The sequence below is a fragment of the Idiotropiscis lumnitzeri genome, chromosome 3 (assembly GCF_059441095.1).
Source record: "Idiotropiscis lumnitzeri isolate Australia: NSW breed Sydney's pygmy pipehorse chromosome 3, RoL_Ilum_1.0, whole genome shotgun sequence".
Classification (NCBI taxonomy): Eukaryota; Metazoa; Chordata; class Actinopteri; order Syngnathiformes; family Syngnathidae; genus Idiotropiscis; species Idiotropiscis lumnitzeri.
Genome location: NC_142393.1, coordinates 17,195,737 through 17,214,494, shown reverse-complemented (window position 1 = coordinate 17,214,494; position 18,758 = coordinate 17,195,737). Strand labels below are relative to the sequence as shown.

The 18,758-nt window shown below is 40.5% G+C and overlaps 1 protein-coding gene across 2 annotated transcripts in view; it reads right to left on the bottom strand.

Annotated features, from left to right (window-relative positions):
* The window catches only part of celsr3 (cadherin, EGF LAG seven-pass G-type receptor 3), a 66,305-nt gene that overhangs the window by 41,287 nt on the left and 6,260 nt on the right, over positions 1–18,758 (bottom strand). For both annotated transcript variants that reach the window (XM_088290810.1, XM_088290812.1), the window contains exons 2-3: positions 8,754–9,097; positions 6,988–7,276 (exon numbers count right to left, since the gene is read on the bottom strand). In XM_088290810.1, the coding sequence (XP_088146936.1) occupies positions 6,988–7,276; positions 8,754–9,097 (633 nt within the window). The remainder of the gene's footprint in view (positions 1–6,987; positions 7,277–8,753; positions 9,098–18,758) is intronic.

Here is an 18,758-nt window from a genome sequence, read left to right as displayed (position 1 = left end):
CACTCTCCTTTTTATGCAAATGCCTCCTTCATTATGGAGAACAAGCGGCAGGGTGCCGATTCCTAGAGGAGGAGTAAGAGCTTTCTTTTGTAGAGGATTGACCTTTATAGTAGATCAAATGTAGCGAACACAGAAGAACACCAAAAATATAATGGGCTTTCTGACCTCCAAAATTGATCAATTGGGTGGAATGACTATACTGTCTCTTAATAGCACAACAAATTACCCAATCTCCTTAGATTTATTTAAAAATAAAACAATTAAAAATCAAGTTTACAAATGACTGACAACCTAAATAAACGCGTTAAAGCTCAAGTTACATTCAAATCTCTAAGCAAGCCAACATGTTGCCTTTTTCTTTCTTTATACTTTATAGACTAACTGAATAATACACCGTCGAGCAACACCCAATTTAAAGCTTATGCCTTAAATAACAGCATTTCCCCCAATTTTGAAAGTTAAAAAAAAAAAAAAAATAGTCAACGTAGGGGTCTCATCCGAAGTGGCATTTCGGAAAGTTCTGGTGTCTCAGTTAAGTGCGACCTAGCAGAAGGTTTAAAGCCTAATTTCCCCCGTTGGGTTCATAAATGTGCAGTACAAACATTTTTATTCAAATTAGTTCAATTTAGGTGAGGGTTTAGGACACCCTCAGTGTTGTTGCAATTTAATAGGGATGAAAACAGCCTCCTTGGTGGACTTGAGAAATCAAAATGGATTTTTTTTTCTACCCATGAGCAAAAACACCCACGTAAGGCCTCCATCACCACAAACAGAATGAAGCACATCGATGCCCGTTTTTTTTTTTACCTCTCCTAGAGCACATTTGGACACAAACAAATTCTGACACAGCAGCTGCTCACACTCACATTCTCCCCTTGGCTTTTCCATATAAAAAGAGCAAACGGAGTTTGAAACTGGCGTCTGGATGAATTGCCCCTTAAGGACTCTCTTTAGAACCTGACGACAGCCATTCAAACGTTTACGCTGCATATGATAGAAAGCAGATGGGCATTCCCCTCAAATATATACGCAATACATCTAATTGTGTGTCATACCTCCAGTATTAGACTTATTTGCACACACACGCACACACCCCAACACCCCCTCACACACCCACGCACACTTGCGGGCACACACTTCCACGCACACACAAGAGCACAAAGAATCATTGCCCTCACCCCGGAGGCTGTCAGGTATGATCATGTAACGGTCTCTGTTGGCACTTTGTTTGTGCTGCTTTTAGCTGATGCCCACAAGCAAAATGTCCACACATCACACATACATGCACAAAGACACACGGTTGTAAGTCAATACAAACCTTCACCTTCCCTCGTGATTGTCTGGATGAAAATATCATCAGACAGAAAAGACATTGAGACATACAAACACAGCTGCACAAGTTTGGAGGGCAAGTACGGACCTAAACACCCCTGCCCACACACACACACACACACAAACACCCCCACGTGAACACCAAAACAATCGGAGACTTCCCTCTTGTGGCTGAGTTAAGCTGAATCGAAAATATCTTCGGAGGAATCGGATAGGACTGCTTCTAAGTGCTTTCAGACATTGCAGTGACATCAATGCTTTCGTGACCACTGACCAGTTGTTTATCCTTGCAAGTCTTCATCATCATCTTTACCTATTAAAAAAGGACACACTTTTGCCAGTGCAGCAAATTCCCTGCCTTGCCTTTGTCTGCTGGACCACTTTCCTGCACAGACTCATTAATATTAAAATAAATGAATAGACATTAATACTCATGAATTATGCGTGCAGCGAGACTTAAACACACCGACAAATACACACAAACGCACATGTCAAACACACAGTCTGGCTCATTTTGCACACCCAGTCGGGAACAGGTGGAAAAACAGAGGCTGGAAATAAATTGGAGAGTGGATTAAAGAAAAAATGAAAAGGAAAAAGAAAACACAGCGATGCCCTAATTAGAGGAAGTAAAGAACAAATTTTGTGTTTGTTATTCTTGGGTTATGACAAGATGGTGTCAAGTACCTTTGCCAGAAACTCCCCCAAATGGTAATAATTACTCATACCTGTCATCTCTTTGCATCCATAGATTTGAATTGTATTCCACAGTATTCAACATTTGACCCTAAAATCTATAAACATGGTGAGGGCTTTGATTAAGATGCCCAAGCTCTTGGTGACATCACGCCTCATGTTTCGGTATTTTCACAGACGCATGAATCTTGGCTCAGTTAGAAATGGGTGGTTTGCGCCATAGTGGGTGTGAACACCACCTAATTCACAGGAAATCTAAGCGGCTTATTTTATCTCCTTTGGAACTGGCGTTCAAGAGCGACACAGTTCATGACATGGCGTAAGCAGAACCTGATTTCTGTCCAGGAAGGAAGTTGAAGCGCGCAAGGTACGTTTATAACCAACTGCAAGCAGACCTCCATGAGCGGATGGCCGGGGCGATCACAGCTGGGGCCGACAATTTCTATGAATTAGGCCAGAGGTTCGAGGCCGGAGCGGTAAAGAGACTGCGGCCGGAGGGTGGTGGACTGACTGACAAAAAAGGGTCAAGTGCCCAGCTCTGTTGATTTCATTTAGCATTTCTTGAAATTACTTCACACTCTTTAAACAGAAACCAAGCGATCGATTTGAGTAATAATGCCTGCCGACAGAAAAAAGTGTAATACAAGATGATAATGAAAGCTCAGGTCTTAGAATTGTTATAAGTCGGAGAAGTAATGCATTATTTTAATTTTGCTACATTTGTAGATTGTAAATGAAGCATTAAAATACATTTTATATGGTAGACTTTACACGTGACTTGTTGGCGGGGAGTCACCAAATGTTCACTTACAGTACATCCCGGGCCAAAGTGAATACCATTTATAGAACAGCTTTCAAGTCCAGAAATATTACGCTTGGACCTGAATCATCACTAAATCATGGTTTTGTTTTTGTTTCACTTTGCCTCCTTCCAGTCTGTTGCTTCATCCTTCCTTTCCTCACCTGTGTTCTCTCTAGCTCTTTAGTGCCTCATCCCTTCTTCCTCCTCCATGCTTGGGCTAATATATTCACACCATCCTTTCATTCATGCAGATGTTTTATTCATCAAAGCCACTATATTCTTCAACCAGCCCTCGGCATCTTAGTTTGCTCCGCCTCGCCTCCCACCGCCTGGTCGCTCCCTCCTCTTCCACCCGACCACATGGTTCTTCCCTGGAGGCCAATACACTCCACGCAGATCCCTCTTTCCTTCCTCTTGTCTTCCCCTTGTAGGTCTTGCACCCTTTTAAATCTTTCCTCTCTCAATCATTCTCTCTCTGCTACAGCCCCTCGAGAAATGCATAATGAACCCCAAATCTCCCAATTTGCTTAATCTGTGACTTTTTCGCATAAATAAACAATCTTTGCTGTTATCGTTTAATTCTCGACAAGACATAGCTGTATTGTGAAAGGCAGTTTCCAATTGCCGGGTTTAGTTACATGACAGAAGCTGTCCAAAGGTAAAATGATTTGCTGGAATCTTTTTATCGTTTTCATTTTATCTAACACTTTGATTTATCCTTTTTTAGTATTCCCAGCAGTCTGGGGGTTATCCACAAAGTGTCCACTTGCGGCATTATCTGGGTTCTGAAAGTGCACAGTTATAATCATTTAAGAGCCGCTGTTGATGTTTGTTAGATTACCGGCAACAATTGATTTTGCAGCAAATGATGAAATATTTGCAAATTATCTTTTAAATCACACTAGTTGGCACACCCACCGGGTCAGTTGGGGCTGCACAATGGCCAGTCTCTAAGTCGATAAGATGTTTTGGATCCCCACACACATGGAATTGATGCAAAAAAAATTGTTGGCTTCATTGGCCATAATCTAAGTCGTCTGTGATCATTCCCACAGTGCCTCTCTCAGATGCGAAATCACCAAACCCAAAAAATGAGCCCTTGTTGTCTCACTGTGTTTGTCCAGCATTGCTCAGCATGTTGTCACCTGTTGACAAAGTGATGGTTTTGTTGTTTTAGTGTTTAAAAACGCTTAATTCCTTTTTACGGAGACAGTAAGACCATTCATGTCTATTGCCGTTAATTTGTTTTTAACAATATGTAAATGTCTATAGCTCGATTATTCATGATTTTTTTTCCCCCCAACTACCTGAACTATCCAGCTCAGATTTGGACAGTTGTCGTGCTGCTTTGTTGAATCAGGTGCATTAGTACCTGCGCTATAACACTGTTTAAGCAAGCTTAAACCTACAGCAGAACTCCTACTCATGACTGCGAGTGACTGGTCATAATTGTACTCCCTTCTCATGAGAACAGCGTGGCAATAATGATGTGTGCTGATGAGTGCACTGAGACATTCCGAGGGCATGACAGGAGTCTTATGCTTGTACGTCCCCTCCCTCGGGTCTTGGTGTGCAGGAGTTTGCCTTTTGAACGACTCCTCCATCCAGTTCTAAATTGTGGTATTGTACTAAATGCGTCAATTTTGCTGAAACATACCGTATTTAGATGTATGCTGCTTTTTTTATTTTCACTCTTGTAACAATCAACTAGCTTCATAACACAACAAACGATTGAGGAAATTCTTTTATTGCTATTTATTTATTGTTGACATTTTTTTCATTTAGCTTGAATGTGTGATCTTTTTCTCTCTCTCCTTTGTCTGATGGATTAAATTTCTCACTTTAACAATCATAACAGCCCGAACTAATCTCATTTTCACATATACTGCATTTCCGAGCTCTCTTTTGCTTTGTCTCAGCTTCGCTCGTGTTTGAAATAGAGCCTGCTGCAAAACCACCATGAGATTTCATTTCTATTTGCGTCTTCTCTCCCTCTCGTCACCAACTCATTTAGTCTGCAACCGTGTTTGTGTCTCGTCTCCTCTTTGCAGCTCAAAGCACTCCCTTAAAGGTGCATATACACTGTTATTACCCCATTTTGAGTGTCAAATTAGATAATTCTCGTCCATCCTCGTTTCTTTTCCATGGCATCAGGATTATTAAATGTTTGAGAACGCCATTCACAGTACAGTTCGTGAAAGCTTCAGCTGTGTTCAGCAGAAAACACAGACAGTACATTTGGACTAGGGCCAGAGAGACGTTTAAAGTTTCTTTTTGTATTGTTTTTTTTTACCCAAGAGATGTCTTGTTTTTTTTTTATACCTTTAAAACATATTCAGTCACTTTTAAACATAAAGTATGTATAAACATTTAAATTTCTGTACAGCATGTCCGCATTCGGATTTGAGCTGAAGCCAATCCCAGCTGACTTTGGGCAAGATGCAAGGCAAGGAATTTATTATAAAGTATTTTATATATAACAATTCATAGAAAAACATTCACACAATTTATAATCCTCAATTAAGCAAATGCCTATTTTGGAACGCAGGAAAAAAACAGTAGTCGGTAAAAACTCAAGCGGGCGTGCAAACATCACAGAGAAGGGTCAGATGGGATATTCAAAGGCTGACTTTGAGGCAGACGTGCCAGCCACACACTTCATCAGTATTGTATAATGCTTTTACAGTGAGTGAACTGAATTGACTTCGAATGGTGTTTCAACTTTACAAAGGCTCTTCACCACAGATGTCCTCCATGGCCCGACAATCCTACCTTGCATCATACCTGCCCAGACACCCACCTCTTGCATATTCCTGAAATCACTTCATCAATCCATCATTCAGGTCAATGCATTCGTCCCTGAGATGTCCATTCACAGAGAACAATGCATAGAGGCTGGGAGGTAATGATGAAAGGAAAAATAAATAAGCACACTGAGTTGGGGGAAAATCAACAGGTCCCTGTTGATTCACCGCTCCAACAGACCCCCACCCCCCAACACGACTCAATACTAGGCTATTACAACAGGCAGATTGACCGACACTCACCAATACGCCCAAACCCCGTTGGACTTTCTTTACCACTCACATCTCTCAACCTCAATCTCATCTCTCAATTTTCCCTACAGTGCTTTCTTTGTAGCATATTCCATAAATATATGCTCTCCTTGCCTGACACCATTGGACACCCAACTTTCATTAGTCAACACTCTCCCAACGTTCTTGAATCCTGTATTGCTACAAACTGTGCTCAGTTTTCATTCATTCATTCTGACTTTGTCATGACTCTTCCTGAATGTCTCAATGGGAGTTTGAAACATTTTCCTCTCTGATGTGACACTGTACAGAATCATTTCAATTCAAATACAAAATGAAGTAAAAGAAGAAGAAAAACAGCATCGTAAAGACGAAAGCAAAGCAGCGGTATAAAAGTAGTGCTACTGAGTGTGTGTAAAGGACAAAGTAACAGGTAGACAACTGCAAAGGAGACGTTTTCCCACAAGGCATGTTTCATGTTGCCAGGCTCAACATGACAAAAGAGGGAAAACACAGCAGATCAAAAACAATGTCAATGTGGGACACCAACAAAGGAGACAGTTAGCTTCAGCTCGCAGAAGCGGCGAACAATGTGTGTTCTTTTCCTTGGCATTCTGACAATAAACAAAACATATTTTACCCGAGGCCACCATTTCATTTTTTTGGACGTGAGCCGGATTTGAAATTCATGAATGGCGTAACACACTTATCTGTCTCAAATCTGAACCACAGCCAGAGTAATTACATGAAAATGCAAAACAACAAGAAATGTGCAGTATGGCCATCTTTCTTCGCTCCTATTTGTGAATCTTTCCTATGCAGAAAAACACTTCATCACTTAATGGCGCAAATCACAAAAATATACAAACAGGTGAGTTTTCCCACTAATAGCACAGGATTGGTAAGAATGGGAACTCACTCTTGCTAACTTGTACAGGCTTGTTTTTTTCTTAATTGGTCCAATGTATGCTCTTACCCTGACCAATTAATCAAAAGGATTATAGCACAGCTTTTACATTGAGTTAGCGTTTTAGAAGCTCCAGCACAATAAAGTGCTTAATTTAAGTAAACTGGCCAACTAATGCTGGTTGTTAAAATAGATTTCTGCACATCATAACTCACCAGTGTAGTCTTCACGGCAGATGCACGTGTACCCCCCCTCTTTTCGGGCGCACACCCCTCCGTTCAGGCAGGGGTTGGAGTAGCAAAGATTGATCTCGGTCTCGCAGTAGTCACCGGTGAAGCCCACAGGGCAGCGACAGCGCAAACCGGCAATGGGGTGAATGGGCCGGAACAGGATGGAGGGTGAGGAGATGAAGGGGGCGGAGCTATTGAAGCGCAACACGGAAATGCACTTCATGTAGTTTTGACACGGCTCGCGTAGACACACGTTGTCGTCAAATGGAAGGACCTGAGGGTGCAGAAAATGTCAGAGAAAGAAAGAAATTGATCACAGCGTGTCAAAGTATATTCAGATAAAATGTAGATATACTCATCGGGGGCTTTGGGCAGTATAGCAATAACATCTGAGTCATTCCGTTAGACTTCATTACATGTAGCTGGCGAAAGATTGCCACAATTTTCCATTTTTGTTTTGTTCAAAACGATTTATCCATCATGAAATTGATAACCAAATGCAGAAGTATTTATGTAATATATTACACAAGATGGAAAGCGCTTTGTTACAGCTCCAGCTGTTGTGAAATGCGCTATATAAATAAAGTTGTAATGCATTGTAATATGACAGAACATAAAAAGACAGCTGAAAGATGATTATTTTTCCAAAATAAGAAAAACAATTAAGACGATGTTTGATTTTCATTCAATCGGTTGTTGTTTACATAAAAGACGAGCAGTGTGTTTCACATTTTGTTCACCTTCTGTACCGGTTGTGAAACGAACTGTGAATCGTGACCTTAAAACCAAGGCACAGTCCATACACAACAAATTTTATATCTTCCATTTCTCCCGTGGTGATTTTGTATTATTTTTCTGTTAAAACCCGCCCTTTTAAGTGCAAGCATAATTGCGGCATAGCCAGTGATGAAAATAAGTTGGACGTCACTGTCGCCGTTTTAAAAGTGGTTTGCGACAATGCCAAGATATCAAAGTGAAACGATCACTCATATACCTTTGATCTCACTTTTGAGCTCAAATTAATTGATGTGTAGTCAAAGTTCAACAGTCACGAATGAGTACATTTTGTTTGATTTGGTTGTTTGAAATGTGAAAGGAAGGTTTTGCTGTTGAGTAATTAATGACTGGAAGAATAATTACCAGGAATGTAGTCCTGAATGATGACCAATGCAGTGATTGGAGTGAAATATTAAAAGAAAATACATGAATGGAGGATTAAAAATGTGGTTAATATTTTACAGCATATCCGGGACTGTGGCATCTGACGAGCAGGGGACTGTAGATTTAAATCCAAGCTTTCTGATTGGACGCTTCGTCAGAGCAATTAGGTGACGTCATCACGTTTGCTTCATAGCGTCTCTGTTCATAATTACGTCGTTGTATGTGGGGGAGGGGGGATCCAATATGATCAATATGTGGTTGCGATCAAATGTGAAGACAAAAAAGGAAATATGTTTAATGCACAAATACATTACTCACATATTTCTTGAATTATTTTGGGATAAATGTATGCCTCTGAGCATATAATATTTTTTTTATATGAAATAACATTTTAGACACGCAACAGTAGTAGCATATGCATTCATAACGTAAATTGACTGCGTTCAAATAGCATCTTTGTTTCTTCAAGGTTAAACTCCTTTTATGCTTGTCACAGTCATATATTACATGATGGTTTGTGTTGCCATGGAAACGAAAGTAAACGTACATCAGAAGCAACAGTGTTTGGAGATTCATGCAGGGATACAAACCTCCATCTGTGTGAGCGAGGTCAGACGTGGCCTGTTCAGGTACAGTTGTTCCTCAAGGGCCTCGGAAGGAAAGAAGTGTCCCCCTGGTAGCACCGCAGAGAAGCTCACATTCAGAATCCCTCCCGGCGCTGCATCCATGTCCGGCTGGATGTTGAAGATGAAAACATCCTCGACGGGCACCGACAGAACCGCCGACACACCCTCTAGGAAGTGACCCAACAGCGGTGAGAGGAAGTGCTCCTGGGACATGTTCTGCAGGCGGACGGTGACGCTGCTGCCCAGCATCTCCTCAGTAATGATGAGGACACGTAGGACGCAGTGCGCTGAGATGCTGTGAACACCGTCTGTAAGCAAAAGAAGAAAAAGAAAAAACAAATAATTAAATGCTTGTTCTCATGCATGGATGGATGAATATGTGGTGCGGAAGCCAGCTCGCAGGCCCTTAGTGACCAGCTAGCCCACCCAAAAAAAGCCCCAGTCATCAACGTGACATCACATCCGTTCTTAACACGGTGTCTCGCATTAATATTAATCGGGGGAATTGCGGACGCGCTGTTTTGGCCAATAGAAGACTAGAAAGATGGGAACACCAAATATTTACAAATGGTTTAAAAAAATGCTTCCCTATCAGTACCTCAAAATGGGCCATCGGCGGTACCGGACACTTCAAGTGGCGGAAAGCACAATTATACTGTTGCTGTTTTACATCGTGGTGAAGTTGGAAAATTAAAGTTCATTAACTCAACATAAAAAAAAATGAAGAGGGCAATACCATTTTCAGTCCAAAATGTGACTGCATGCTCTAAAGACACACACACACATGCACGCAAAAACCTGCCGCTGGGATACAACGCGTAATGCAATTGGGGGGGGGGGAATGGAAGCGGACGAGTGAAAGAGAAAGGTTGTATACATAAAAAGGAGACAAAGACGAAGGCGATGGAGGGTAGTGTAGGATAATTAAAATAAATTAATAAATGAATACAAATGAAAAAACAGTACATTTGAATATAAAACAAATGTCTTGCTAAATATTAAAATGGAAGAGAAAAAAACCATAAGAAAATGATGACCTTTGAAATATTATTAAATACATACACAGTATTATGCATCACTGAGTAGCTTTTATTCCCTCATTTTCCCTACAAAGCTATCAAATCGTGAACATCTCATATTCATATCATTTGTCAATTTAAAAATGGAGAAGTAGAAAAATCTAATGAAGTAAGAAAAGACAATAAGTGAAAGCAACAGAAGGAGAGTGGGCTAAAAAAGATGGAGAGAGAAAGGCGGAAGCGAGGATGGGGGTTGGGTGGGGTGGCAGCTGGTTTGATTACCGGATTATGAGGAGCCTCACTCCCTACTGACCTCTAACACACACACACACATAGACAAGGGCGATGAATAAGGAGCCAGAAGGAGGCGGGACATTAAGGAGTAACACAAAAAATTATTATGTAGTATTGATACACAAACTGATACCGTTCAAAGACAGTATGATTCAATAAACTACATTTCATCATCGTCAACTTCCGGGGGGGCAAAGGGCAACATTATTTCCTTATTGTCATCACCCCATATTCATGTAGCACAAATTGAAGCTGATCTCCTATTGTTATTTAAATGACAGAAATCTTGGGAATGACTGCGGATAATCTGCTGGAGGAGGACTTAATCACACATGCACACACACGCACGCACATTTCACATGTCAGTGTATTTACAAAACACAGTGTAATTACGGATCTCCTGACACTGACCTTGATTGTCAATTTATTTTCTTGCATAGTAAAGAAAAATACCCTGCACATGCTCCACTAATAAAGCACATCTATTGATCACATTTTGAAGTTGTTGGGAGTCATTTAGAGCCTACAGCAAGAATTAAAAAAAAAACAAAAACAATGCAACTGATGGTTTTCTTGACCACCACCAAGCTTAAAATGTATTGTTTTGAGTGCAACTGGTGTGTTTGGTATAATTAATTAGTCGGATTACGTGGAGGCGTGGCACATGAGAAAGCAAGAAACTGTTTAGTTTTGGTGCGACTGTTGCGGTCCAGGAAAGTGTTTATATACCAAATTACGGAACGGGAAGAAAAGTTTGTTTTTCTGAAATAAGAAAACCTCATCACATTTGGAGCGAGATGCCAAATTCTCTCTTCTATCATTTGAGTTACCGAGGAATTGTTCCCACTTGGCAAAGAATGCCGAGCTCCATCCGAAAATGCCTCGAGTTTTCCTCCAAGAGCCGGAAAGCAGTCTACTTAAAATACGATGTTCCTTCACTTTTTTCTCAGAATTTTTATTGCCAGTGAAAGACTACACGTCCTGTCACAGAATCAACAAATGATAAGCCGCTTTCAGCTCGCGCTATCTTCGGTGCACCACATAATTTGTGTCATTTGTGTTTTTGTTTGAACATCCATTTTGTCATTAAATAATGGAGTATGTCCAAACTTTTGACTTGTACTGTAATGTACGACTGTCATATGCTGTGAATCGACACGACTCGTGACGCAGAGAGAAGAACTCACAGTAAGGTCTAATATTTTTGCAGGCTTTTCAGGTTTGCTCATTGCTCCATTAGAAGCCAAGGGAAGGCTTGAAACGAAAGAAATAAAAGCTATTTAAGAAGACAAATTGTGCACACTCTGCCGCACAAGTGGGACATTAATACATCAAAATGTTCAGCTTTAGTGCAGAATATCAAAACAAATCATCGGTAATCTCTTCTGGAGAAATATATTTCTCATCATTTATATGAATTATATTTGAATTTGGGTACAATGTTGAGAGTTATTCATTTTATGGGGATTGGAACAGAAAAGAACACAAAATGTCCTATTTGCGCTTTGGCCGAGCAGCAACAATCACTCTGATGAAGGTTAAGAAGTCTCAGCGTGCTTCAGTAGCGCATGGGACTTTGACTGACACTTTGCAAATCCACCATCAGACGGACAATCACACTTGAACAAACAAGGTCAAACATCCTCTCAAGCGGAGACGCGAGTGCTTGCCGAGTGAAGCAGAAGTCGCTTCAAACGTGGAAATACAAAGCACAATAGCCTGCAACTCCGCAACTCAAGCTGTAGAGAAGAAATGACGAAAAAAAATTTACTGTTCACTAATATTATTTATTTATTCTGAAGGATACTGCACATCTGGCTTTGGTATAAAAAGCCACAGAACCACTGTGAAACCGTCTTGAGTGGTGATGTGAAGTGAGGACAGGTGATTTTGCACATAACTTCCGAATAAAACATCCAAGTCATAAATAATGCATCAGCCTTTCTGACGCTTTAGCGTGCATGGAAACAATAAAACATTAATATCATACAAAGGCCACAAATAGAAAGTTACTTTGATATTTTGTCGCCCGACAGAAGAACAATGGACTTTGTAAATAACTCGCAAGAAGCTTTTTGGACCCCTGTGCACTTGAACGCATCATCTTTCCCTTCAAAAGCGGGGAGAACGCTCATAAAGCCTTTCAAGAACGAACATGCTGATGCGAAATCACCAGCAAGGTCCCACTGGTGCCAAAACAGCAGCTCAACATGAGAGCGAAGCGGCTCCAATGAGTGTTCTGCCCCTACGATGCTTGGTGGGTCGACAAGTGGGGATTTCAGTGCTATCTCACTTTGCCAGGTAGCCTGACTAATAGGACGCTGAAAGCTCCTTGAACGTCAGAGCATCCCAAGCTCACGTCCAGGAAAGCCGAATGCAAATAGTCTGCAAAGTCATGTAAAACGGAAGCTCACAGCTTGCGCTGAAAACGGATCCGGAAATATAATTTAACAAGGCCGCAATGGAAACAAATACTGTATAACATCCATCGAATGTGGTTATGAAAAATTGGAAATGTAAATGCCCTGGAGGTCATTTGGAATTCAACCAAGTTTCTGAGGAAAATGATGAGTTGGAACTCATATTCCAAGAGGTGTAGGCCTGACAAGGTATGTCAAGTGAAGAAAATACTGAGCAGAGAAGAAGTGAGGCAACCTTGGCCAAGTGATTAAGATCAACACTCGACACCGCAGGGATCCTGGTTCAAGTCGATTGTGGCCCAAAGAAAAAAAAGGAAAAAAACAAAACAACCATCCGATTCAGCAATTATGGACGGACAACGCTTGATAGGATGCAGCAATGCACCATCAACCCTCAACAGCCCACCGGACCCCCGGCTGTGTTGTCCTTGAGCAAAACACCGATACCATGAACTGCTCCCCGGGTGCCGAGTCGCCCCCTGCTCCAAGTGTGTGCCCCAAACTGTCAGCATGCGTCATGACAATAACGAAGATCCGTCACCTTTGTTATCAAAGTTAAAAGTCTTTCGTGCTTGTTTTTTTGCTGTTCCAATGCTCAACATGTTTTACAATTTCATGACAATTTAGAATGTCAAAAATGGCTGCATGTGCAATGCAAATCATTCTGCCTTGAGAAGACAATATTTAGTGTTTGCGCATTACGTACACCAATTTATCTTTACATCTGTATCATTGTTACAAATGAGAAAATGCTAAACATTACAGTTAATAAATATTTATTAAGGTTATAGAGAGTTTTTTTTAATTTTTTGATGGGGAAAATTAACACCAATATTTGCAGACTTTTTAGTGAGCTTCCAGACGAAAGACAACATAAAATGTTTCATTTACTGCTAGCTAAAATTAAGCTCAATAACTATCAGGAAATATAAATTGGATTTTCATGTCTTCAACAGTCATTGAGATACACAAGATAACGTAAAGTGACGGAGACCTATGAAACACGCTATATGCTAAAAACACATGAGGAATTTGTCTCTGGAATGTAGTTGGAGTCGCTCAAGTACTACAGCAAACGTGCCACGATAGCAAAATATACATTTCTGGCATAAACACATACCGAGAGTCATTAAGCAATGTAAGGTGTTTGATGTGCAGCAATACTGATCAGTTACCGTGAAAGGTGGCAGAGCTACAACAAGGAATAATGTCGCTACACATCTGTGCAAAATTGGCAAAAGAAACGTATCCTTGAGTCATGCACTTGAGCCAACACAGCACCATGACGATCCCAAAGACAAAGAAAATCGCCCATTTTCAGTTATGCATGACTGAGAACCAATAGAACAAATTCACTCAATTAATTTATCAGAAGAAAAGAAGGCCTTAGCACTGTATCTTTTCATATGCCGACAAGTTCATGGGCTGTCGATGTAGCAGACACGTCTGACAGGATTAAATGCTTAAAAACCCCTCTTGCTTTACTCATTCATATTCATTGCAACTGTTGTGGTTAAGAGTCTGGCTCAATATGTGCTCTCTTGCTCATTTAAGAGATTGGGATTAAAAGTAAAAAGCCCAAAGGGGGAGATTTATTACAACCAGCATGCAAACCGTTTAAAAAAAAAAAAATCAGCAAAAATTGGATTTAGGTTTTAACAAAAGCCATTTGCTGCTTCTGAGAAATACACAAAATGTCTGTCATGGTGCCTCCAGCCCATTAGTGTACAGTCCATGAGTCGGGTTCAATCCCATTTCACACTGCGCTGTCAACATGTTCGGCCCGTATGCGACTCCCCTTCTCTGTTGCCGGAAAAGCCCTCAAGTGCACGGGCAGGTTGACCTCACAAAAGTCTTGCTGTGACAGTTCCCTCCCGATAAAGAATAGAGACACAAGGCACACTTAGTCCTTCATTTGACACAGCCACAAAGAAGAAAAACCTCAATGAAATTAACAATGGTCAACCTGTTTGACAATTAACTCATTTACTACCATTGACGGCTAAAGACGTCACAGATCCATTTTTCTTTTTTTTTTTTTTTTTTTTACTCGACTGACAGTCAATGTATTAAGAACGTTAGAATTCTATTTAAATTATTGCCTGTATATTAATAAAAGTAATCTATGATCATTTTGACCTGGAACAGATTATCTACTTTCATTTTCTATGGGGAAATTGGTTGCACTACAATCACATTGGACTTTAGAAGTAAGACTCTACATTGTGGTGTATTATCCAACATTATGGGCTTTGTTGTTTTTTTTTTCCTGCAACATTTATCAACACTAAAATGCAATTTACAGGGTATTATCAATTTCTAGTGAAAAGCATCATCTCGGTATCATTACAACACGTACAACACCGACAGCTCCGCCAGTGCCTGGGCTGCTGATTTCTGCTCTGTTTGTTTTGAAAGCCTTTCAAGCCCCGAGGTCAGTCATTATACTAAAAGTAGAACTCAATTGAAAAAAAAAAAAAACAGCAGCGCACACACTAAGACACACATACGGACAGAACAACCCTGGCCACATTAGGGTTCAAAGCAGCCTTTTACAACAGAAGCTTTAATCCTTTACATTAAACCGGATACTTGCACTGACACAAAAGCCATCTCGCCTGTTAAGTCTCTGCCCATTAGCCCATATCACACATACACATGCGTCGTGTCTATTGTACTTCATAAGTTGATCTGCAGCTTCACACAAATCCGCCCAACTTTGACCTCTGACATGCACGTGACAACGGTTAGCAGCTGGAATGTGGCAGCTGCCAACATCCTGCCTGTTCTTCTAATTGTTCCATGACCAAATCTATTCTTTCAAATGTGCTTCCATTATTGGCGGTAACAATACTTGATTTTTCATGGACAAGTTTTTTTTTTATATTTGTGACGACTTTTTCTTTTACCTTGTTTGAAAACATACTTTCTACTCCTTGCTTTGTCAAAATTGTCTCATTACATTATTCAACCTCAACAGATGGCAACATTATGTCGAAGAGACAGAAACAGAGAGAGATCTTTGGATCGATCTTTTATGGTGGGAAAGAAACATTCCAGAATGTAAACCAGGGAGTTTTAACGTCAATGGAAAACTTTGAGGAAGCAAGATATTCCCGATGCATGGTCTTATTTTACAGAATTGTTTGATGTTGTCTGCTCCAAGAAGGAGTTTTTCGCATCATAAAAACAACTAGCTTGTGGCATTCAAAAATGGTCGACGGAATAAAATTTTTCTTTTCCAGATGTTATCATTAACTGATTTATCTTATTTTTTTTTTATTTTTTCTTTATTTTTAATCAATTCACATCTTTGGCAGGTAGGCTACAGGAAATATCAAAATGTGTATTTGTGTTTAATTGACCGGATTTTTTTATTTGTATTTTTATTTTTTTTACCCTTGAGCTTTGGACTGATTAGCACGCCCGTCTCATAGTTGAGAGGTGCTGGATTCGATCCAGGGCTTCAGCCTTCTTGTGTGGAGTTAGCATGTTCTCCCCGTGCATGCGTGGGTTTTCTCCGGGAACTCCGGTTTCCTACCACATTCCAAAATCATGCATGATAAGTTCATTGAACGCTCTAATTTGTCCTTAGGTATGAGTGTGAGCAAGGATGGTTATTTGTCTGTGTGCCTTGCTTCTGAATGTCCTCATTTTATTTCCAGTGTCCCTATAGATATTGTAGCCTCGTGAAAATCCTCAAGTCGAGCGCCTGAGACTGATTTGCGTGGGTGTGAAGCCCCCCTGTCGCCTGCCCAAATGTGAAATTTCCCAAACAATTGCACCTGTTAGGTGCAGCATTGAACTCCTGACAGGGTCACAGGTCTAAGGATTTGGCATGGTTGCTGGCCACTGCGCCATCTGGCCCTCTGAGCCTATGGGGGGACGGAAACTAGGACTCTTTACACCACCTGAAACATTTAACTCCTGGCAAGCAATTGTGGACTAAGAGGCTAGCTAATGGCTTCTAATGGGCTGGTAAAGCCACACTGTTGTAGTGTTATAATGGGATGTACAGAATGTGTACGGAATCGTTAAAGCATGCAGCCGGCTGTGGTTGCAGAGTCAGCATGCTCATGGGGTTTGAGCTTTTGCCTTCACTTTATGGTCTCCTCTCTCTGAAGAAAACTGCATAGTGGTTAGAATGATATGGCAGGATAGCATAAACCAAGGCGCATGTGGATCAGCCTACAATTAATGATTATCGCTTTGAGTAGTTAAGAAAACCGCTAAATGTCTCACAATACAAATTTAGTTAAGAAAAGGAAAACACATGTTGGAGGCACAGCTTGTAATTTGGTAGCATCTTCATTGACTCAAGCTTTAATGAAGGCTGTGTCAAAAATCACATGCTTGCTTGTTTTTTTTATGCGTATTTTTCCCATACAAACAGGTTCAGTTACAGTCGGAAATTAGCTTTTTAAAACTGCATTTTTTTATGACATGATATGACAATGTATGAAATTATTATTATTTCTGTCTGTGTCAAAAGCATTGATAATAAGCATGATGAGTGAGTCCAAACCGTGCAATGAGATAAGTTGAACTTAAACCTAGACAGAGGATGATTTTTATATTTTTTTTTAAATCACAAATATTGTATTGAGGAACCGAACTGTCAGAATCTTTGACCAAGCCAGTTGTTGCATTTTTTTCAATAGGCTTTCTGCTTGGCTAAAATAGAATTTGAAAACCTGCAAATCCATTTGTGCACACTGTATGTTGAGATTCTTTTAAAATGCTCTTAGATTTTTTTTTTTCCAACCCCAAAATGACCAACATATGCATTGTGTACATGTGGACATAGCAAATTAGTTCATGGTAAATGGGTGGGCAATTTTTGTCCAATGGAACTTGCTTACCGCATGCATCCAAAGCATTTGATTTAATTGTGTGTTGCTACTGTAACAACACCACCATAATAAACCTTTTTTTTTTCTTATGAAATACCTTCAAAAATGGGCGTCATGACATTTGTAATGGCAGCATTTTTGTTACTGATGAGGGAATTTGTTGACATTTCCTTCTGCATACAGCAAAATTGTGCTCCACCGCTGTGAGTTTAATACATGTTACCATTGATGTCCCCAGAACAAATCGAATGTTTTTTGTTGTCCTCCAGCAAACCCTTGTCTCTGAGAGTTGGCGAGTACAAACAAAGCCGTTCTTGGCCACTATATCTTTTTTTTTTTTTTGCTTTGATCAAGGTCACCTTGCACTGACGCCCTTTGTGGTACCAAACTACAATAGAAATATGATTTGTCCACAATAGACGGGCTGACCCTGCAGCAAGATATTTGTGCATAATCGTGTGCGTAAAAATTGGCAAAACATGAAGGAGCAACACATTTAAACCACAATGAAGCTGAAACATGGGAATTATGCAGAAAACCAATAGAGTCGAAGCTGAAAAAAAGAACCTGGCTAGTGGCCAAGACAAAAGAGGGGAGTGCAGCCCCAGCACTCTCTGCCATGTACAGATACTATTGACAAAAAAAAGATGTGAATACACTGAAGCACAAAGCTTTTGAGCCACCTGAGAGTACACATTTGCTCTGAAAACGAATATATATAATTCATAATGTAAATAAAAATAAAAAAATTCTGCCTGCTCACAGCTACAGGACACACAACTCTTGCATAAACGCACAGGTATGCATGTGCACATCCCATCCAGAAACAGCACAGGCACAAGTGAAAAAAGGTAAGTGATAGTCAAGATAAAAACAAAAACAATACGCCACGGAGGAGAAGCGACACAGGAGGCGTCTGGAGGATAACGGTGGAATTCTGAGAAGGCAGGCGCGAATTCAAATAAGAGTAGGATACATGGCTGAATATGAAGGAAGGATGCAGAGATGCTGCATGCATGAGTAGACAAAAAATATATAAGTTGAGATAAGAGCAGAGTGAAGACTGAGAGGGCAACAAGACCAGAGAGAAAACTGATTGGAACTAATTCACCCGTCCATCAGTGCATCCATACATGTGTTTAGAATAAAAAAGGAGAGGCATCATAGACACACACACAGAGCAGAAGACAGAGAGAGAGCGACAGCTTTGCTCCGAGCCTGACTGGCGCTGACTGTAGTTTCATTATAATCTCATAACTGTCACATCCTGGAGGGCTAAGATAGTGGGAGAATCTCATATGAATACACACTGTGAGTCAGTTCAAGCAAGCTGAATGCTCTGTAGAACAAGTCGGTGTGGCACCGTTTTGGCATATTTAGAAG